Source organism: Carassius carassius, chromosome 43 (genome assembly GCF_963082965.1).
Source record: "Carassius carassius chromosome 43, fCarCar2.1, whole genome shotgun sequence".
Lineage (NCBI taxonomy): Eukaryota > Metazoa > Chordata > Actinopteri > Cypriniformes > Cyprinidae > Carassius > Carassius carassius.
The window spans coordinates 3455182-3479261 of record NC_081797.1 but is presented as its reverse complement, the minus strand read 5'-3'; the positions used below and the strand labels follow the sequence as shown (position 1 = coordinate 3479261).

The window sequence follows — 24080 nt, the reverse complement described above, 5'->3', positions numbered from 1 at the left end:
GAGTGCATGTACAGTGCTCTCTCCACCTTCAATACCACGACTGAGGTGCCCTTGAGCAAGGCATCGAACCCCCAACTGCTCCCCGGGCGCCGCAGCGTAAATGGCTGCCCACTGCTCAGTGTGTGTGAGTGTGTTCACTGCTCTGTGTGTGTGCACTTTGGATGGGTTAAATGCAGAGCACGAATTCTGAGTATGGGTCACCATACTTGGCTGAATGTCACGTCACTTAATGAGAAAAAAAGATGTGACAACTAGCCCCGGTCTTCCCTACCATTGTCCTGAATGATTTCCATATTCATATAGTTCTGTGAGATATTTACATAGGCCTACACTTCAGTGTAGCGATTTGAAATAGGACTAATACTATAGAACGTGTCCAAAAACGTCACAATGCTATTGTGCAATCGCAGTGGTTATTTAAGAGCTCGCGTTGCGTTCTAGCTCATCGCGTCGCGTGCGCGTTCCTCCTGCGCAAACCCTAGGTTGCCGGTTCCCATGGTTTCCCGCATCACATGCGCGGCTTTCCTGACAAAAAAAGATGCCAGCTCTTGAATTCCCTGCCATTTTTACGCCTGCGAATTAGAGGACGCGCTCGGACACGAGAGGAAACAGACGCAGATGGTGGAATAGTGTGAAATTCGTCGCTTTGCCTCTGCGGATCACTCTTCTCAGCTGACGCGGCGAAACGGGACCGACTGCTGTAACGATACGCGCAAGATCGGGCCGAATTTTACGCACATTTTACCGTCAGGAAATGAGTATAGAAATCCCCGAGGGCTTGACGGAGCTTCTGCAGAGCTTTACCGTGGAGGTCCTGAGGAACCAGCCGGCAGATCTGCTGGAGTTCGCGCTGCAGTACTTCACGCGTCTCAAGGAGAACGAGACGTGCGGCGGCGCGTTTGGCAATGAGCACAATTCAGCCGCGCGAGCGGGGAAAGCCGTCAACTTCATCGAGGAGGCCATGCAGATCGACTCCGAAAACGGAGAGGACGAGGACGACGATGAAGAATTCGTAGGTAGGCTAATGCATTCGTGCGCGCGCTTGCGTTCTTTCTTCATTCATTGCGATGCGTCCATCACATCAGCTAGATCACACTTTATATACAGACATCCCTCATAATGGATAGTACACAATAATGCTGGTCTTTTGTTCACAGCTAATGCATATCACACATCTCTTTTTTCCGTCAAAAAATGAGTGGTCAGCTCACTGCAGAGGGGGGTTGGAACAAAAGACCAAGCTTAACTGGCGTTAAATTATATTTTTGTTATTGCACTTCCCGTTTTTATCCTCTAAATGTTCTAATTTAATTGCATTTCTTATGGAAGATCTGGTCTTTATTCCTAAAAATGATACTAGGCCGTGTGTGCATTAAAATGTTGGCACTAGGCCTTTTCCTGTATTATTCTTTTTGCATGCAAATGCGTTGTGTTTCCATGAAGATGTGTGGCTTTCAGAGGGAGTATCAATTATGAGGCAAACGTTTTGATTTTGGTAAGGAAGAAAGATGATTCCTGGAAGAAAACTATCCATCTAGGCCATTACTGTGGCATCTTGAATTTAATATTTTATAGGCATTAATATTCCATTTTATTGTAGTGCACTGAGTAATTTCTCTTCCTTTCCTTTCAGCTCCGGTTATCAACAGATTTGTCCGGAGAGCTTCTGGTGAGTTTGTCATTTTCTGCCAATGCAGCTCACGAGTAGTAAAGGAGGCAATTTATTGCTGAACCTGATTTTGTGGCCAAAGAGAACAAAAAGAAAAGTACAACCAAAACATAAAATTGCTGAAAATGTACTCACCCTCAGGCCATCCAAGATTAGGATGAGTTTGTTTCTTCATCAGATTTGGAGAAATGAAGCATTACATCACTTGCTCACCAATGGATGTGAATGGGTGCCGTCAGAATGAGAGTCCAAACAGCTGATAAAAACATCACAATAATCCACACCAATACAAGATTATTGTATTGATAAAATACAAGTCCATAATCCATAATATTGCTTTCTCCAGTGAAAAAGTTGTCTCGTCTGAATCAGGAGCGAAATATGCACAGATCAAGCACCGTTTACAAGCAAAAACAGTCCAAAACTGTTTTACACAAATATGTTGGGTAAGTTTCACTGGAGGAAGCGTTACTATGAATTATGGACTTGTATTTTGACCAAAAGTGATGGTTTAAAGTTAAATTGTCTTAATAAAGGATGTGTTTCTTACAAACACAGCTTTTGTCTTTTTGGGATGTTAAGTGATGAACTAGAGTGGTGTGGATTATTGTGATGTTTTTATCAGCTGTTTAGACTCTCATTCTGATGGCACCCATTCACATCCACTGGTGAGCAAGTGATGTAATGCTTAATTTATCCAAATTTGATGTAGAAACAAAATTATCCTAATCGTGAAAGGCCTAAGGATGAATGCATTCTCAGCAAATGTTTAATTTTTGGGTTATGGGCAGTTACTTAAAATTGCCATCTCCCCACAGAACATCTAGTTCTGGTTAATGACCTTGCATTTGTGGTCGTATAGTGCCTTTTGTCTTGTTAACATATCACTTACTCGTTTACTGCTGTCTCTGAGTGAACGAGAGAGCTGATGGTTTAACTGGCTAATGGATGATCAGCGTTGTTTGCAGAAATAAAGTGTTTTAGAAGCTGTGAAGTTCTGTCTCTGGTGGATGGCTATGACCCACAAGTAAGGACGGATGGAGGGATTTTAATGTGCTGTGCTGACAGACCGCACTGAAATAGGAAATAAAGTCTGATTGTAATGGAGAAAACTAGAAGTCTGGTGGTCAGTTAAAAAGAAATGAGTTTACAGTGCCAGGAATAGAAATGTATTCGATCTTTAAATTGATGCGATACTGTAGATAAATCGTTTTAGCATATATCAGTCAGGCCCTTTATTGTAATGGAAAAAGGCTCGTATAAACTCAGTGTTAAACGTTGTTCCCCATCTGGTTTATTTCATGTCAGGTTTGAACTCTGAGACTGAGATCAGACCAGATGTGATCAAGAATGACATGAAATGTAGACTTGCACTAAAAGTTCAGGGTCAGCAAGGTATTTTTTTTAAAAGAAAATAATACTTTCATTTGGAAAGGACGCTTTAAATTGATAAAAAGTGATAGCGAAGAAGCAATGTTACAAAATATTTAGATTTCAAATAAATGCGGTTCATCTGAACTTTCATTTCTTTAAAGAATCCTGTAAAAAATGCATCATGATTTCCACAAAAATTTGAAAATGATGCTGAAAATACAGATTTAAATCACAGAAATAAAATACATTTTAATATATATTCATATAACAAAGTTATTAAAAAAAAAAAAAAAAAAAAAAAATATATATATATATATATATATATATATCACAATATTACTTTTTTACTGTATATTTGGTCAAATAAATGAAGCCCTGGTGAACATAAGAGTTATCTTTTAAAACATTTTGAAAAAATCCAATTTTTTTAATGATAGTGAATGTAGTACTGGATAGAGAAATGTAGACAAAACACAATTTCTGTGATTTTTGTAGCAGATCAGATGAGCTAAACACTTGAAATTTAGGAGCAAGTGTTGTGAAAGCAAGTGTTGTGAAACAGGCCCAGGATTGATGTAAACAGTCTGGAGCTGAGAGTAGATCAGTCTAGATGCTTCCTGTAGGGTTCCTGGCCCTAAACCTCAGGCTGGATCTAGACGGTGGAGGTCCTGGTCTTGCTTTGTCTTCTCTGCGCTGGTATTTATAGCAGGAATAGTGGAGGCGTGTGGGAGAGGAGAGCATGTTGTTTTGAAACCCGTATGACGTTCTTTCTCCTGTAGAACATAAAAGGAGATGTTCAGCAGAACATCTGAGCTTCTTTATTTCCTTACAATGAAGATAAAAGTAGCATTTACAACTCATGATGTGTATCGATAATTAGCTGAGCTTTAATTTTATATTTTCCTTTTTTTTTTTTTTCGTTACGTGCTTTTGTAATTTTATTAGTTTTTTTATACGACTATTTGGGTTTAATTAAGGAATTTTAAGTGCTTTGTCATTTTTGTCAGATGTTTTCGGGTTAATACAATTTAGGTGTAATTTATTTATGTCAGTTTTAGTTTTCTTTATTCATAATTTTGTTTTGTGCTTTTGTTACTAGCATATTTTTTTAATATTAAAAAAGTAGCATTCATTATTATTTCAATTTTAGTATACATTTTTAAATGTGCATTTTTCATTTTATTATTTCATTCTAAATATTATTATTAATGTTTAATTTATTTTTATTTCAGTTTTCATTTTTAGAATTGTATGTGTCAGTTTTAATCTTCAGCTCTTAATGTCAGTTTTAATCTTAATTTTTAGGTTCAGTTTATTCATTTCAGTTTTAGTCTTCATTTTATGCTTTTGTCTTTTTTGATTTGTTTTTTGTTTTTAATAATAATGTTTAGGTTATTTTATTTCGATTTATAATTTTTTACTTATTTTAGTGAGCTAATTTTAGATTTGATTTGATTTGACCAAATTTAAGCTATTATTCACTGAAAAACCTTCTTCCATAGCTCTTAGAGTAACACTATATTTTCAGGTTTGTAATAGAGTATCTTGGACAATTTGCTAAACATCTCCTTTTATGTTTCACTAAAAAATCAAAAGTCATTAGTGTCTGAAATAACATAAGGATGAGAATTTGATGTGTTTTTAACCGTTTAAACAATCAATTGAAACAGTGTTTGAAAGGAGACATTAAGATTCAGATGCTGATAAAATGGCTTGTTTTTATTTGAACAGGCTGTATTTTACACACAAAGGCTGTATTTTAATTGCGCAGTAATGCTTTGTCTAGACAGGTTGGTTTTATTTGTTTCCGACTCTAATCCTGCTTCCGATTTACTGAATTCGTTGGTCTCTGGACAGTTTGTGCAGAGGCGTACAACCCTGATGAGGATGAAGAGGAGAGAGAACCCAGGGTGAGTGGCCTCTTGAAACCTGCTATTGAGAGAGAGAGAGAGAGAGAGAGAGAGAGAGAGAGAGAGAGTTCCTCCTCTTTTATGCATTTCTGTGGCATCTGCTGCACAGTATCCCATCATGCTTTGCTGTGCCTTCAGGTCACTCACCCCAAAACAGACGAGCAGAGACAGAGACTACAGGAAGCCTGCAAAGACATCCTACTGTTCAAAAACCTGGACCAGGTACGATTATCAACCGTTTGTGAGAGAATAAAACGTTTGTGAGAGAATAAAAGTCTTAGCTCATTTGTTTTTAGACAACCAATAAGATCAACATAGTTGTTTTGTTTATTTGTATTTTTTACAGGCTACTGAGATTTTATATTTATATTTTTTTCATGTTCTTCCAAACCGGTGAATATTATTTTTTTAAGTTTTCAATAATATTTTTGAATTAGCTTTTATTTTTATATTTTCAGGTTCATTTAGTTTTTTTTTTTAATTCGTTTTTTTTTTCAGTTCTAGTTTTAATCGTAGGTAGTTTTATTATGTGCTTTCGTCATTTTTATTCGTTTTTTCTTCCTTTTCTATTTAATATTATAGTTTACGTTTATGTCAGTATTATATTAGTTTTAGTTTAGTTTTTATTTAAAAAGGCAGGATTTAATTTTTTTACTTTTTAATAATATTTATATTTTATTTTATTCCAACAAAAATTTTGTTTTAGTTATAATTTAGTTAGTTATAATTATCTAAAATTTGAGATGCTATAAGAGTTTTTAATTAATAGTTTATTTTTATTTTTATTTGTATTTTCTTTTCATTTTAATTTGTTAAAGGTTTTTTGTTGTTTCTGTTTGTCATTTTTTACTTCATTGAAATATAAAATTAATGAATTATTTAATTAATACATTTCAATTTTTAAGTATTCTATTTCAAGTAATACTTCTTTTTATGGTTTTAGTTTTAGTTAACAAAAATAACACTTGGAACCAACCCAAATGTCTGCATTTATTCACCTGAAATCTTTTAAATATCTCCTTTTATATTTGACAGAAGAAATAAAATAAGCTGAACTGTCCCTTTAAGACACGAAAGGCTAAATTTTTGCCCTCCAAATCAACAGGAGCAGATGTCACAAGTCTTGGATGCCATATTTGAGAAGGTAGTGGTGACCGGAGAGCACATCATCGATCAAGACGACGATGGAGACAACTTCTACGTCATTGAGAGGTATAAATGATCATCTTTGGATCGCGATCCAAAGAGTTTAAACCTAGAGTTTAAACCTCTCAGATGTCGAGATCTCGTTGTGTTTCTTGCGCAGAGGAACGTTTGACATCATGTTGAAAGTGGACGGCACCACGCGGACCGTGGGCTCTTATGACAACCGTGGGAGTTTTGGAGAGCTGGCCCTCATGTACAACACGCCGAGGGCCGCCACCATCATCGCTACCTCAACTGGAGCCCTGTGGTGCCTCGTGAGTCAATTCTCTCATTATTTACAATGATTATTAACTTCGGAAGCCAGTTTCCTCCCCGGATTATTTGTAAAAAAAGGTAGTTGTGACTTTGTATCTCATGATCATGAAAAGTCAGAATTGAGATAAATTTAGAATTTAATGATGTAAATAACATTCTCACAATTCTGAATTCACATATATCTCACAATTCTACACTTATAGCTTGCAGTTCTGAAGAAAAACTGAATTGTGAGATTCTGAGAAACTCAGAATTCAGAACTCAGAAGAAAATGTCAGAATATGAATGAATCATGCATTTATATAGTTTATATGCATTATAATGTGAGATGAAATATCATTTTATCTCATTATAATGCGAAATAAATGTCGCAATTATCTTTTTATTTTTATTTTTTCTGGCAGAAATTAGCTTTCATAATTAAAATCATTAAAAAAATATTTCTGTGAAATAAAAAGAAACATTAACTGAAATACAAAAAATATTTTGTAAAAAAATAAATATTAATAATAATATTATATATATATATATATATATATATATATATATATATATATATATATATATATATATATATGTGTGTGTGCGTGTGTGTGTGTGTGTGTGTGTGTGTGTGTGTGTGTGTGTGTGTGTGTGTGTGTGTAAGCCTTAAATGCATTTTATTTCAGCTACTTGCCAAGGTGACATTTCTCATTAACGTTTAAAGTCTAATTACTAACATAATTAAAACTAAAATTTGAAAGTAATAAAGACAAAAACACAACAACAATTTTAACTAAAATTCAACTGAAAACATAAATAATAAAAATAAAATGTAATTCAAAATATTAACAAACTATACTCATAATAACGGAAATAAATCTAAAATATCACAATCATTAACTCACCCAAAACAGTCCAAAGTCGTACGACACTTTCATCTGAAAAAATTTATAAATAATTTTTTTTTATGATTTTGCAGTTGCATGAATTCATTGCAGTCGCAGTACATTTTATAAACAACTGGTTTCGGCAAGTTTACAGTAAAATTAAATGCTAAATATATCTAGTTTCTTTCTCCAAGAGCTTCTTATGTATTGTTTGTGTTAGAGCGCCCTCTGCTATTCATAGAAAATACTGAAATTACAGGATTATACAGCTTCAATCCCTCTTGAGTGTAAAATATTTTTTATTTAATTATTATTAGTTTATTTTATTTTTATTTTTATTTATTTTTGCTTAAATGTCTCTAGGATCGGTTGACATTCAGAAGGATCATCTTAAAAAACAATGCAAAGAAAAGAAAAATGTACGAGGCTTTCATCGGGACTCTTCCTCTGCTCACGTCACTGGAGGTTTGAACACACACTTTTGCATTCATCCCTGCAACTTCTACCAACATGCTGTGTGCTAATTGCATTTGACTGTTTTGTGGAAAGTGATTTAATTTTTTTTTCTGCATGTGCAGTTCTCCTGTTGATCTTAGAAATAAATGTGTCTTGTTTTCAGGTTTCAGAGAGAATGAAGGTTGTTGATGTCTTGTCGACCAAAGTGTACAACAGTGGGGAACAGATCATTGCTCAGGTCAGACACTAATAAATGTTTTTAAAGTAATTATTATGGGTTCCTACCGTCATGCAAAACCTGCAAATGTAAAGGCCTAGATATTTCTTTTACGGTTTTATTTCTGTATTTATGCTGAGCACAGATATTCATAAGATTGAGTACAATTTGTGAGTAAAGAAATGAAAACAGTTGTTTTTTATTACAAAATAATGTAACAGTAGTTGAAATTAATGGTTCGTCCAATTTTAGTAATTGGAGTAGCTGTTATAATACGCATAATAATGTTATAATAATATAATTAGTGCTGTCAAACGATTAATTGCGATTAATCACATCCGAAATAAAAGTTTTTGTGTACATAATATTTGTATGTGTACTGTATTTATTTATTATGTGTATATAAAAAAACACACATGCATGTATATATTTCAGAATTTTTTTTCTTAAATATATTTGAAAATAAATTATGTGAATATAAAAATAGACATGGTAATGCATGTAAATATTTTCAAAATGTTTACTATATATGTGTGTGTGTGTGTTTATATACACATAATAAATAAACACAGAACACACACATATTATGCAAACAAAAACTTTTATTTTGGATGTGATTAATCACGATTAATCATTTGACAGCGCTAAAATATATTCTAGTATTATATAATATAATGTCCGATTTTTGTATAAGAAATGTATTATTTTATTCAGCAAGGGTAAATTTTTTTGAAATAAATAGTTAAAATTAAATTTGTCTATTTCACATAAATGATGTTTTCTGTGTTTATTCTATTTCTACTAATAAGAAAAGTTTCTTGAGCAGCATATCAGTATATTAGATTGATTTCTGAAGGATCATGTGACACTGAATACTGGAATAATGATGCTGAAAATACAGCTTTGTACCCAGAAATAAATTACATTATAAAATATATTCAAATAGATAACAGTAATTTTAAATTATAACAATATTTCACATTATTACTGTATTTTTGATCACATAAATGCAGCCTTGGAGAGCAGAAGAGACTTCTTTAAAAAAAAAACTTCTACCTTGTGTTCACAGGGTGATTTGGCAGACTGTTTCTACATCGTAGAGTCCGGACACGTTAGGATCACTATGAAGAGGAGCAAAGTGAGTCAAACTTTAAAAGAATCAGCACGATTCGGTTCATTATGCATCTTAATAAACCCATAAATCCTTCAGCTTTATTTGATCCACATGCATTTACATGACAATGGTTTGTTTTAGTCGAAAAACGACACTGAAGACGAGGAGGTGGAGATCGCCACATGCTCAAGAGGTCAGTATTTCGGAGAGTTGGCACTCGTCACTAACAAGCCACGGGCGGCTTCTGCATATGCCATGGACAACGTCAAATGCTTAGGTAATGCATTATACATTATATAGCAATGCATCTCAGCTGCACAGCGGATCATGTGATCATTCACCTTGTGTTTCACAGTAATGGATGTGCAGGCCTTTGAGAGGTTATTAGGCCCCTGCATGGACATCATGAAACGAAACATAGCCAATTACGAGGAGCAGCTGATCACGCTCTTCAGGAGTCACATCGCAATAGAGGAGCCGAATGCATGAAATCAGTTAATCAAGAAACATCGCAAACTTATAATGCAATGTGAACAATGAGAAAATGGTAAGTAGAGGCCCGTCATCATGTGGGGAGAAATCGTGTTAATATAGGTCATAAGCTTGAAGTTATTGTTTTGCATTCACAGATGTGAAACTCTGGTGTGTGTCTATGATCTTGGTTTTTTTTTTTTTAGAAGTGAAAAGCCAAATGCGAACACTTTTCTCCAGGGTACTCAAGGTTTATGGGAGATTCCTCATGGTTATTTGGTTTGGGGATTTGGTACCGGTGTGTTTATCTGAATCTTTCTCGTTTTTTTTAAACTTGGTTTGTGTTTCTTTCACATGCTGCATCTTTTCCACACAAAGAGTGCGTTGTTATGCCATATGCAGCACGGTAATATGTTAACTTATTCTTTTAAAGCTATACTTCTGAATTTTCAAATCTGCCGTTGAGCATTTGTCAGTGTTTTCAGTATTAAGCAAATAATTTTTACTGCGAGCCACTATTTTTGACTAAACATGAAATGTGAACTGTAATTTATAATGAATTATGGACTACATGCCAGAGTTGAAAGTCAACATGAAAACTAAATTGAGCATATTTACTTAGAGCACATTAATCATTAATAAAAGTTTGTATAAAAAATTGCAATGGCTATAAAATAACATTTGTTTTCAGATGAAGTCATAAATGTATTCTGGTATGGAAAACTTTTTTTTTTTTTTTTAAACTGCCCAACCAATTCTGATTAATAAAATCAGGTCCTACCTATGTTTTTCTTGTTGAATATTCTATTTAACTCGTAAATACTTCAGATTACTTAAGTAAAAAGAGTTGCAGACTGTTTCACGTTGACTTTTATACTCAAGTTTCATTACATTTCCATGAGTTAGTAAACTTTCAAATTGCTTGAGAATACGATATGAGAAAAGGAGATGAAGATGCACAGACTCAATTACGTATAAAAAATGAAAATACAGTCTGAATATTATTGCACTTTGTTGCCAGTGTAATGAAAATACCTAATTTAATGTAACAGCTCAACCAGAAATTAAAATGGAATCACCCTCAGGTCATCCAAGATGCAGATGAGTTTGTTTCCTCATCAGATTTGGAGAAATTTAGCATTACATCACTTTCTCAACAACGGATCCTCTGCAGTGAATGGGTGCCGTCAGAATGGGAGTCCAACAATGATTTTATCTAAATCAGGTGGATTACTTGTGGATTACTGTGATGTTTTTATCAGCTGTTTGGACTCTCATTCTGACGGCACCCATTCACATCCATTGCTGAGCAAGTAATGAAATGTTAAGTTTCTCCAAATCTGATGAAGAAACAAACTCATCTACATCTTCGAGGGAGCGTATACATTTTCATCAAATTATCATTTCTGGGTGAACTTGAGGTTGCACAGTGCTACATGTTTTTAATTCCTTGTTTTTGCACAATTTTTTAGAGAAACTCCTCACCGTCACATAATAGAAAATATAGGCATTGTGTATCTTCAGTTTTAAAATGGTGTAGCACATTTTTATTAATTGTTCTTTTTTTTTTATAACTAAATAATTTTACAATGAATTAAGATGTATTCAACATGCACAAATTATACATTCACCTTCATTTCTAGATGCTCAATGACATTTGCGCTCTCTGAGAAAAGTCTGAATGATTCCTCTCTTTACCTGTGTATTTTTTTGGGTTACGTTTACTTTGTTTCTGGAAGCTTTTGGCATTTTGATAATGTTCTTCAAAACACTTGCTTTATTCTTCATTTCTGCAGTATTTGGACACCATTTTTTCCTCTATCTCTTGATGTATGAGAAGTTTGTCCTTGTTGATTGGATCTTTTGCTTCACAGCAAGTCATGTGCATTACTAGTATTATCCATTTCTTCCTAAAACATTACTGAATTCATTACTGTCTACCTCTAAAATGAACAGCTTAGCAATCATCACCTCTTCCCATGTAGATCCCCACAGGTTTGTCTGTTGGTAAACTAACCTGTAGTGAATCCCTAAACCATATCTGTGTGTCAGTGTAACTTTACATCATTTCCACCCTGTTCATCCGGGGAGGTAAAGACTTTTAATTGCCAATCAGTGCTCATTTCTGTACCATTTCTGTGTGAATTTCTGCCGCCTAATTGAGAAGTCGCTAATGCTTTTTATGTCCTGAAAATGGATCAAAGGTCTACACTCTCTTGGTGCAAGAGAGCCCAGTACTATACCGTCAGTTATATTTGACTTTCCATTCAAATAAAGAACAATTTTGTATTAAAAAAATCATGTTGTGATTATAAGTCCTATGCTACAAATGATTTGTTTTCATTCATGCACAATATGCGTGTATTATATGTTATGGTGCATGTTACCTCAATGAGTAACATTAAAAATAGAAATGCCATCAAAAGTGAAACTTGCTCAGATGTGATATATATATATATATATATATATATATATATATATATATATATATATATATATATATATATATATGTATATATATATATATACACACACACACACATATACATTTTTGGGTGCATAACCTGTACTAGCGGTTAACCATCAGCTATTTCACGTTTAATGAGCAGTAATATTATAATATTACCCAAATCATGTAAGAACCAATGTTGTTTTATGTTTGTTTACAACGCCTTAAGACAATACATACCTTAAACCCCCCGTTAAACAAAGCGGGAGGGTCTTTCGATTAAAAAAAATCCGTCTCAACCAATGAGATTCACGACTGATGTAACGGACATGCAGAACTGGCCAATCACAAACACAATAACAAACCATCCATGTCTAACCCAGGGTGCGAGCGATTAGCCAATCGCGCTTCGAGCTCACTCAACTGACGTGCGTCTCCACCAATGGGAAGCCAGATCTAAAAGTAATCAGTCCTGCCTTCGCGGAGAATGCCAGAGATACTCGGTAATGGCGACAGGTTTGGTAAGTGAAAGAAAGTTGTTGAAATATTACCACGAAACGAAACAGTAATGTCAATTAACTTTATTTTGCGTGGCTGTCTAAGACGGTGACGGTTGAGGCTGCGGCGAGCCAAAAGACTGTCATTCATTGTTTCGATCGCAAATGACAACTTTTTACTCGAAGGGTTTTTTTCTCTGTGACGTTCGTTGTTTTGTTTGTGGTTTTGTGATTCTCTACATCACCGTAGCGACAATAATTAAACACAGACAGTCGTGTTTTTCCTCAAAACCCAAAAGAAAACATGGTGTCCATTCATTACAGTGAGGTAAAAGGAAGGACATGATGTACCATGTCTCAACTTGTTGACACTCTTTTGTTTACAGCTCCCACTGTTGACATTTGAGTTCATTTGTAAACATTATTCTACACTGATCAAACGTCTGATAGCTGTGGTGTCTGTATACGATGTGGTTTGGTTAAATACCGCAGTTGTTAATGAGTTTTTACCGATTTTTTTTGTTGTTGTTGCAAACAAAGATATTCGTATTGTTGCGACAGTCGTATTGAAGTTATTGTTCTCGTGTTCAGATTTAACAACGACAATATTCGTGTTAGAACAGCAGTTTTAAACCAAAACATCTATGCGATTTCGTCTTTTTTGTTTTTGTCTCTTCGCGAGTGCAGAAAAATCTGATTTTCTTCCCGTGTGGAAAAACCGAAACCGTCGAGCGAGCAAAAATGGATACAAATAAAGCTTTCCGATCATAAACACGGATGTATCCTCGGTGGGATCGAACGAGGGGACTTCCATCTGCGTTTCTCTAAAGTTAGGGAGAATTTTCTAGCGCAATCTATCGCTGTTATTGATCCCCCGTTGTTACGCAGTTATGAATGAATGAGCTGCGCTGCGCATGCGCCAAGTCCCTGAAAGTTTATAAACAAGCCTTGCGTGCAATGCGGGTCACGTGACCACGCTTCACAGAAATGGGCCACAAACAAAACGCGTTATTTAACACGACGAGATTTGCTTTAAGGATTCAATCCTTGACGACTCTCGTTTAATTGTGAAACGAATGTTAACGCGATCGAACAGTGGCCAAGAACATATTGCACAATAGGCTACCCAACACACCAGTTGTTGTTCCAGTGTTTACTTCTGTTGTCCCGCATTCATTCATTCAATAGAAATGCCTACAAAGTAAAACCTGTGCAAGTAAGCTGGTTTGGAAATTACCTACCCGTTTTGCTTTCACTGCAACACTTCTCTTGCATTCACAGCCTGCCCAGCTGATATGTTATAATATGGTGTGGGAAGTGAAAACTCAGTCTGTCCCTCAGAGTGTCCAGGAAGTCCAGACACAGAGCTCAGGTATGGACGAGGGCTTCGATTTGCTAAAATGCAATGAACGTCTGCCCTCCTCACCTGGCTGCCCTTCTAACGAGAGTCACATGGAGTATGGTAATTAGATTTACCACTCATGCTTTCTTCTGAAAGGGTAAAAAAACACATTTACGATTTCAAATACTGTTTGCAATGACAGTTTCTGTGTCTGCAGATGACCTGCCTGAGCTGCAGGAGGTGCAGGATGACCAGTCGACCCCGGGTGTGTTCCAGGTGACCCCGGGTGTGTCGCATCATGAGGAGGGGCCCATCGAGGGGCGGCGCTCCAGGCCTGAGGCCAACGTTTCACACACAAACTGGTTGACCGAGCTGGCCAACATTGCCACCAGCCCTCAAAGCCCCCTGCTCCAGAACGCCCCACACAACCGGTCAGGAAATCCTGGCATTTATACAGCTGCACATGAATGTTAATGGCACAGCTCGGACTGTACTGATGATGCATTTTCATTGCAGGTCTTCTCCCGTCCACATCTTCTCCAACAGTAGCAGTTTACATTCCTACGCTAGACCCCCTCTGTCTTCCAGCAGCGCCCCCAGACCCGCCCGCAGCCTCATGAGAGAACGCCGCCGCACCAGGGTACCGCATCTGGCTTTTACAAATGCAAACACTTATAATCGGATTTTATGAATGGCTCAAGAGTTTTTGAGAATGTTATGTGCTGCTGTTATCAAGATCCAGAATAAACTTATTGCCACACTTGCCAATGGTGTTTTCCACCCAGGAAACACACATACACACACACACACACACACACATATATATATAAATCTATATAAATCTAATTAATTACATGATGTGTCGATTAATCGAATTATTTGCAAATTACATTTGGTTACATGTGGCTTTGAAAATACCCACAAAAGATTATTTAAAGCTATTTTTGGGTTAAATAAGAAAGTATTAAGTAGACATTACAAATAGTAGCTTTAGAAACAAATATTTTATTTGATTCAACAGGCTACAACAGCCTAACATGAATGGAACATAAAAGAAGATAACTTGTGAAGCATCAAACATTTTTTGCGTCACTAGTAACCAAAACAGTCTTCAAAATCCTTCTTTTATGTTCCACAAAAGAAAGTAAGTCATTCAGGCTTGAGTAACTGATGAGATATAAATATATAAATATATATATCAGATATGTTGTCATTTATGGTTCATCAGTGTAAATTTAAAATATAAATATAATTATTTATATACTATTTTAGTATTTATTTATGTTTAGGATTTATTTTAGAATTATTTATATACTCTAATTTTCATTGATATTTTTAAATAGCTTTTATTTGTATATTTTCAGTTTTAATTTTTTTATTTAATTACATATTTTGACATTTTGTGTGCTTTTTAATGTTTATTAGTTTTTATAAGTGCTTTTATAATTTAAAAACATTTAGCCTCATTGAAAAAAAAATAGCATATACAATAAATAGCATAAAGTACATAATTTTGAGGCTGTTTTATGTGCATTTTCCAGGCTAGCAGTGAGTCAGAGTCAGGCATTTTCTGCATGTCATCTCTGTCCGATGATGATGACCTGGGATGGTCCCATTCCTGGCCCTCCACTGCCTGGCATTGCTTCCTGAAAGGTAAAGACACACGGATAAATTGTTCCCAAAAACCTGGGAACAAAATAACATCTGAAATTGTGATGGCAGATTTGTTGATCAGTTAGTTTAGGAAATGTGGTGAACAGCACCTTCTGCTGTTACAAATACAGAGCAGCAGGAGTAAAAGCTCACACCCTTGGCCTGGAACATGTTTGTTTCTTACATAACTGTACTGAAGCTTTATTTTAACAAAAGTGTTTAGGCTTAACTTTTCTGTCTTTTGATATATGGAGATCTCTTTTTAAACACTTGTCTCTGTCTTTTTCCTCCAGGAACACGTCTACGCTTCCACAAAGGTCTGAATGTGGAGTGGCAGGATGCAGAGGACGTGATGGAGTCGGAGGAAGATTCAGATGACGAGGGAGGAACACAGTCCAACCCACTAAAGGTAACGATGTACACAACAGTCAGATGTTATTCTTTCACCTTTTAAAGGAATAGTTCACTCAAATTGTCATTTACTGAAAACGTACTCATCCTCAGGTCATCCAAGATGTAGATGAGTTTGTTTCTTCATCAGATTTGGAGAAATGAAGCATTATATCAGTTGCTCACAAGTGGATCCTCTGCAGTGAATGGGTGCCGTCAGAATGCGAGTCCTAAAAACATCACAAAAATCCAAAAGTAATCCACCTGATTTAGATGAGATAATTTTTTTGGATTCTTATTCTGACGGCACCCATTCACTGCAGAGGATCAATTAGTAAGCAAGTGATGTGATGCTGAATTTCTCCAAATCTGATGAAGAAACATTCTCAGGCCATCCAAGTTGTAAATAAGTTTGTTTCTTCATCAGATTTGGAGAAATAATGCATTATATCAGTTGCTCACCAGTGGATCTTCTGCAGTGAATGGGTGCCGTCAGAATGAGAGAGTTCAAACAGCTGATAAAAACATCACAATAATTCACACGTAGTCCACCTGATTCAGATAAAATAATTTTTTTGATTCCTATTCTGACGGCACCCATTCACTGCAGAGGATCCATTGGTGAGCAACTGATATAATGCTTCATTTCTCAAAATCTGATGAAGAAACAAACTCATCTTCAACCTGGATGGCCTGAGGATAAGTACATTTTCAGCAAATTTAAATTTTTGATCAAACTGTTCCATGAATTAATTCATCAAGTTGCATTGAAATGCATTGAAAAATCGTATTGCCAAAGTAATTTTAGTTTGTTTGTCTCGCAGAGTTACGGCTCTGATGGGCTAAAGCTGGTGGTCTTTGAGGAGAGTGTGTCTTTCGGCCAGTCTGTCCTGAAATTAACCTTTGACCCTGGTTCCTCTGAAGCAGGGCTTCTGACCGCTGAGTGCAGTTTGGGCCATCCGTTTTTTGTGAAAAATAAAGGTAAATGCAGGAGTCTGTTTCTATGCCGTATCATTAAAAGATAAATGTGATTTGGGAATTTTAATCTAATCTGTGCACATGTTAGGGTGGTCTTCTTTCTATCCAAGCCTTACTGTTGTACAGCATGGCATTCCCTGCTATGACATGGAGGTTGGAGATTTGTGTCTGCCACCAGGACACCGTGACGCCATCAACTGTGACGACTCAGTCGTTTTTGACACTTTTAAGAGGTACCAGTGTTGGTATTGTTAACCATAAATAACATTATTAATAAAAGTATTAGTTATGCTGAAATAGAATACAATAAAATTATAAAAACAAAAAAACATTTTCTTTGTAATTAACTGAAATATATATAAAATATATTAAATAATAAGTTCGATTACTTAAATTGCTAAAACTAAAATTGAAAGACAAATTAAAGCTAAATAGAAATATATAAAAAGTTACAAAATCACTAATAAAACTCACAATAGTACATAAAATTACTAAAATTAAAATGGAAGCTAATTTACATTTACATTTACTCACTTAGCTGACTCTTTTATCCAAAGCGACTTACAATTGCCACATATGTCAGAGGTCGCACACCTCTGGAGCAACTAGGGGTTAAGTGTCTTGCTCAGGGACACATTGGTGTCTCACAGTGGATTCGAACCCGGGTCTCTCACACCAAAGACATGTGTCTTATCCACTGCGCTAGCACCACCCCAAAACTTTATAACAAATTTATTATAAATTTTAAAATTAATTTATAACAAAAAATACATTCAGAATATTAATATCACACTAAAATGTAAATAATAGTAAAATTAACACTGGGAGGTGAAAACATTAAAAAGTATTTGGTGAATCTCTTAAAAACATGCCTAGGTCACATTTAACTAAAAAAATTAATCAAAGCCTACATTTTTCAAATAGTTAAGGATTTTCTCCCCTCTCGATTCTAGCAGTATTTTCATGTTCAAATTAATGGAATGTATCTGATTTATTTTTTGTTATTATTATTATTAGTTTATCTAATTCTTATGACATAAAATAGTAAAAAAAAAAAAAAACAACAAACAAGATCATAATGTGAAAAATACTACATATAATTTATCTTTTTTTTTTTTCAAATTAATGTTGAGATAATGGTAATGAGAAATTGCATGGTTAATTGTTTTTTTAAGCAAAATGTATTTTTTTTTGTTTTTGTCATATTGTCTAATTTGCTATTTGTTAGCGACTTTTTAGTTTTGGTTTAGTTTTTATAGATGACCCTATTAGTATTACTGTCATAGGTCATATTATTTGTCTAAATGAATAATAATAATAAAAATACAGAGCAATATCATCAGAGATTTGACTCTCAGAGATCATCAGACTGAATTGGCTTCAACTTACTGTGTTTAAGATGCTGACTGTTTTCTCACTCCACACAGTTATGACTTCACCCCTCTCGACTCTTCCGCCGTGTATGTGCTGAGCAGTATGGCACGCCAGCGTCGGGCATCCCAGTCCAGCGGGGGCGCTGTGAGTCCCGACTGCGACAAACTGGAGGCCCTTGGCTCCTCCCATCACTCCCCCAGCAGCAAATCACAGCGCAGCCATGCCTCAGGAAGCTCTGGAGCCACACCCACAAAGTGCAAGCGGCCAATGAACGCCTTCATGCTTTTTGCCAAGAAGTACAGGGTGGAATATACACAGATGTACCCCGGCAAAGACAACAGGTGTGTGGATGTCCTGCGAGCAGACAGATGAATGTTTGCATTAGCTACGTTACAAAACCAGTTTTTTTTTGTTAATTGAAATAAAGCTAAAATCGAGTACAATAAAAATATTAGAAATGTTGCCTCAGTAGCTTATTTAAATAAAAGCCTAAGTTCAAGTATTAGAATTGAAATAAATCGAAATATTTAAAAAATTATAATTAACAAAAGTACATCAAATTAACCAAAATTACTCTGTCAATTTCATACATAGGCAGCATTCTAACTAAAACGGAGAAGGGGGAAATAATCGTATTTGTTAAATGGGACAGGAAAAAACATTTGGCCAAAACAAATCTATTGTAACATGAACATGGTGTCTACCTTTAGAAACTATTTCAACTGCCTCACAGTAGGGTAATATGTACTTTAAACATCGGAAGTGAAATTTGTCCAGTTGTTTGGGTCTTTCTCTTTAATAGAGGTTTTAATGTCTAATTTACTCAGAGCCATCAGCGTGATTCTGGGCGATAAATGGAAGAAGATGAAGAATGAGGAGAGGAGGATGTACACCATGGAGGCCAAAGCTCTGGCCGAGGAGCAGAAACGTCTCAATCCTGACTGCTGGAAACGCAAGAGAACAAACTCGGTTAGCATTTTTTATTAGCATGTTTATTGTTATTTCGTGAATCTGTTTTTGAAAGAAAATGGAAGGTTGATTTTTAATAAAATAAAGGTAATTGCAACTTTTTGATTGCAATGTAGGGCTGCTCCGATCACGATTGGCCGATCGTTAATGCGCATCTCGTCAGTAAAGCCGGTTCTCTAATCAGCGGTAAATTCCCTCAGGTGCGTGATTTCACATAGAGCAGCTGTTACTACACAGAGCCGTTGTTACCTGAGAAGATGCGCAAATCCACTTCATTTTCAGCGTTTATTTGTGCATCTCAGTTAACAACGGCTCCGTGTAGTAACAGCTGCTCTATGTGAAATCACGCACCTGAGGGAATGTTGAGTTTAGATCTCGTAATTTTCTTAGAATTTTTCTCAACATTCTGACTATAAATTTCACAATTTAGTTTTTTTTTCCCCATATAATTAATTGTAACTTTTTGATCTCACAATTAAGAATTTTATTTTCAGAATTATGAGTTTATATTATCTACAATTCTGACTGCTTTTTTTTTTTAGAATTGTTAGAAAAAAAAATCATAAATAAACTCAAGAACTTTAAAAAGTCAGAATTGTGAGATAAAAATAAGTAGTTTATATTTATAAATGTTTTATTCCATGGTGGAACCAAGTTTCCATAAATTGGTTATACAACCCAAATTCCGGAAAAGTTGGGACGTTTTTTAAATTTTAATAAAATGAAAACTAAAAGACTTTCAAATCACATGAGCCAATATTTTATTCACAATAGAACATAGATAACGTAGCAAATGTTTAAACTGAGAAATTTTACAATTTTATGCACAAAATGAGCTCATTTCAATTTTGATTTCTGCTACAGGTCTCAATAGTTGGGACGGGGCATGTTTACCATGGTGTAGCATCTCCTTTTCTTTTCAAAACAGTTTGAAGACGTCTGGGCATTGAGGCTATGAGTTGCTGGAGTTTTGCTGTTGGAATTTGGTCCCATTCTTGCCTTATATAGATTTCCAGCTGCTGAAGAGTTCGTGGTCGTCTTTGACGTATTTTTCGTTTAATTATGCGCCAAATGTTCTCTATAGGTGAAAGATCTGGACTGCAGGCAGGCCAGGTTAGCACCCGGACTCTTCTACGACGAAGCCATGCTGTTGTTATAGCTGCAGTATGTGGTTTTGCATTGTCCTGCTGAAATAAACAAGGCCTTCCCTGAAATAGACGTTGTTTGGAGGGAAGCATATGTTGCTCTAAAACCTTTATATACCTTTCAGCATTCACAGAGCCTTCCAAAACATGCAAGCTGCCCATACCGTATGCACTTATGCACCCCCATACCATCAGAGATGCTGGCTTTTGAACTGAACGCTGATAACATGCTGGAAGGTCTCCCTCCTCTTTAGCCCGGAGGACACGGCGTCCGTGATTTCCAACAAGAATGTCAAATTTGGACTCGTCTGACCATAAAACACTATTCCACTTTGAAATAGTCCATTTTAAATGAGCCTTGGCCCACAGGATACGACGGCGCTTCTGGACCATGTTCACATATGGCTTCCTTTTTGCATGATAGAGCTTTAGTTGGCATCTGCTGATGGCACGGTGGATTGTGTTTACCGACAGTGGTTTCTGAAAGTATTCCTGGGCCCATTTAATAATGTCATTGACACAATCATGCCGATGAGTGATGCAGTGTCGCCTGAGAGCCCGAAGACCACGGGCATCCAATAAAGGTCTCCGGCCTTGTCCCTTACGCACAGAGATTTTTCCAGTTTCTCTGAATCTTTTGATGATGTTATGCACTGTAGATGATGAGATTTGCAAAGCCTTTGCAATTTGACGTTGAGGAACATTGTTTTTAAAGTTTTCCACAATTTTTTTACGCAGTCTTTCACAGATTGGAGAGCCTCTGCCCATCTTTACTTCTGAGAGACTCTGCTTCTTTAAGACAAAGCTTTTATAGCTTATCATGTTACAGACCTGATATCAATTAACTTAATTAATCACTAGATGTTCTCCCAGCTGAATCTTTTCAAAACTGCTTGCTTTTTAGCCATTTGTTGCCCCCGTGCCAACTTTTTTGAGACCTGTAGCAGGCATTAAATTTTAAATGAGCTAATTAAGTGGATAAAAGTGTAAAATTTCTCAGTTTAAACATTTGCTACGTTATCTATGTTCTATTGTGAATAAAATATTGGCTCATGTGATTTGAAATTCCTTTAGTTTTCATTTTATTAAAATTTAAAAAACGTCCCAACTTTTCCGGAATTCGGGTTGTAGGTCATGAAAAGTTCGAAAATGATTATTAAAAATAATTCCTTTCCATTTCGCTAGGGCTCTCAGCAAAACTAGGCTAAGGATTGTCAAAGAAAAAACATGAACTGGACAGCAGAAGACGGACACCGACACACATTCTCTCGAAAGAATGACAAACTGCAACTGTGATGCTACATGCACTTGCTTTAGAAGAAAAACTATTTATCATTACAACGAAACATTTTCACGAGAAGAATTGTGAAATATATGAACGAAAGGCAAAACATATAATTATATGCAATATAAAATGTAATCTAGTCAACTAACTGTGCTTATGTATTTTTCTTATCCTTTCAAAAACAACGAAAATGCCTTACTCTTCCAAAGCAAGACAACGCTCAGTTCTTCTATCAGGTAATTTTGTATTTCTAGGCTTGAAAGGTGCAACCCTGTGGTGCTATTTTACTAAGGCCGAAGGAGTGATATTATACAAATAATGTCTATTTTTAAATGTAAAAAGGGGAAATTTAGAAGCTAGCTCGTTTTTTCATCTGTACATTAATTGTATTTGTATAACTCAACTTATTGCACAGAGTCAAATGTATTGCAAATAGACAAATGATGTTCAACTGATATTCCTTGAACTGATATTCATTGATGTGCTGGAGAAGGGTTGAATTTCATATGACGTCAGTCCAGCCTAGGCCATATTAAGTGTGTGTCTGCGTACACGTGTGTGTGTGTGTGTGTGTGTGTATGATAGTCTATCCATATTGCCATATTGTACATAGATAGAGTCCCGCACACAAGCACACGAGTACAAGGACACGCATGTTGTCACATACAGCACTTCAGGGCCATGCCTTCACTGTAAGTGTTCTTGTTTTTGCACTTTATATTCATATATATAAATAAATATATATAAAACCTTACAAACCAATAAATGTATACAAGCTGAAATGTTGTGTAAAAACATATATATATCTTGATAAGATGTATCCTTTGACACAATCATGGCCAAACTGAACAACTGAGTGTTGTGCTTTGTGTGTTTGCCATTGGATTACATTACAGATACATTTTGTTAATATTGTACAGGTCCACGTTCCCATCCATTTCCATTTCTTGCACATTATTCTTGTATCATATTATAAATAAAATTTAAAACTCGCTACCCTAAACCTTTGCAGCCTTTCTTCGTTTTCTTGACGTAAAAAAAAAAGTTCAAGGCTTAACGCTGGAATAAATAGTAAAGTACACACTATTTATGAAGTATAGCCACAAGATGCAACTTTGTACCTGTGACTAGAGTGATAAATTGCTTAGTAACACTGATCTATAATATCATCAGCAGTAGTGCTTAAACTAGCCTAATCATGTATACTGTATTAAAGAATCATAAGAATATGGCACAGTGTGTACTGTGTTAATTTAAGGTAATTTATTTTTCAGGTGTTTTACTTGTATTTTGAATTTCTTTGTGTTGTTTTATAGTTAACATTAACTGATTTTCTCATTAGGTTAAAAAGCAGTGTATAATGCGGTTTTTGTGTATAACCACCAGGCGGCGCTCAAATACAATACATGCTACATCCCGAAAATTATATACTATATCTTAACGTAGCTTTGTGATTCTAAAATAGGATAGTTATTGTTTTTAAACATTAATAAATGCAAAACCGGAACTGAAATTTTTGAATTTTTGACTGCTTGGAAATGGAAAGAATACAGAGGATCAAATATCATTAGTAAATGATGATACTAATCTTTAAGATAAAGCAACACCCATTTGTTAAATGTTATGTCTCGTGCCTTCATGAAATTTAAATGATGCAGTCTGAACTGTATGCCTTAGTGCACCTTTTTAGTTTAATGGGACAAAAATACATATTCCAACAGAATTAAAAGATATATTCACACATATAACTAGATTTGTTGTTCACTTGTAAAAGTGAATTTATGGACTCTAAAGTAAGTCTAAATTTTTTTTTGCCTTTTTATTTTTTTTATTTTTTTTATCATAATTATGTTTTTTTTTTTTTTTTTGCATAGTTTTGACTTTTTATGTCATAACTGTCATATTAAGGGCTTTTAATCTACATTTTGATTTATTATGGATTTGGATCCCAATCTCAAAGTCTTTTAATTTAAATTTTTGTCATAATTTAGACATGCCAGTTCAGTCATGACTTTATGAAATGTCATAAATTCAACTTTTTATCTCACAATTTTGACTTTTTTGTCATATTTAGGACTTTATTTTCACAGTTCTGACTTAGTATGTCAGATTTGACAGAATTATGGCTTTGTATTTCATAATTTCAACTTTTTTTATGTCAATTCCATACTTATCATTTAGTATCTTATAATTTGGGCTTTAATCTCCTAATTATGACATAGTATCCAATAATTGTGTTATTTTTCAATATATTATAATCATCACTTAGTATGTCAAATTCAACATTTTATCTCAGAATTTTTACTTTTTATGTCAGTTTTGAAATTTAATTATGGCTTTGTCTCATAATTTCTATTTATGTCCATTTTTACCTTTAGATCACATAATGATTTTGTGTCTCATAATTAGGGCTTTTAATCTCATATTTATCACACAGTATGTCATAAATGTAACTTT

The 24080-nt window shown here is 35.1% G+C and overlaps 2 protein-coding genes across 3 annotated transcripts; both read left to right on the top strand.

Annotated features, from left to right (window-relative positions):
• The first annotated feature begins 411 nt into the window (after nucleotides 1–411).
• On the top strand, nucleotides 412–10222 carry LOC132125247 (cAMP-dependent protein kinase type II-beta regulatory subunit). Its single transcript, XM_059536555.1, has 11 exons — nucleotides 412–1016; nucleotides 1634–1669; nucleotides 4901–4953; nucleotides 5092–5175; nucleotides 6059–6165; nucleotides 6260–6413; nucleotides 7647–7748; nucleotides 7903–7977; nucleotides 9026–9094; nucleotides 9212–9347; nucleotides 9426–10222. Exons 1-11 carry the CDS (start codon nucleotides 755–757, stop codon nucleotides 9557–9559), a joined length of 1212 nt encoding a protein of 403 aa, XP_059392538.1. The 5' UTR covers nucleotides 412–754; the 3' UTR covers nucleotides 9560–10222.
• A 2162-nt stretch (nucleotides 10223–12384) lies between these two features.
• Nucleotides 12385–21707, top strand: hbp1 (HMG-box transcription factor 1). 2 transcript variants are annotated; one of them, XM_059536020.1, is made up of 11 exons: nucleotides 12385–12511; nucleotides 13769–13949; nucleotides 14047–14260; nucleotides 14346–14469; nucleotides 15371–15482; nucleotides 15776–15891; nucleotides 16697–16853; nucleotides 16939–17083; nucleotides 18278–18565; nucleotides 19052–19193; nucleotides 21524–21707. In XM_059536020.1, the coding sequence occupies exons 1-11, from the start codon at nucleotides 12497–12499 to the stop codon at nucleotides 21539–21541; spliced, it is 1512 nt and encodes a 503-aa protein (XP_059392003.1). In that variant the 5' UTR covers nucleotides 12385–12496; the 3' UTR covers nucleotides 21542–21707. The 2 variants fall into 2 exon arrangements, with proteins under 2 accessions (XP_059392003.1, XP_059392002.1); XM_059536019.1 differs by lacking the exon at nucleotides 12385–12511 and adding an exon at nucleotides 12587–12815.
• The last annotated feature ends 2373 nt before the right edge of the window (nucleotides 21708–24080 follow it).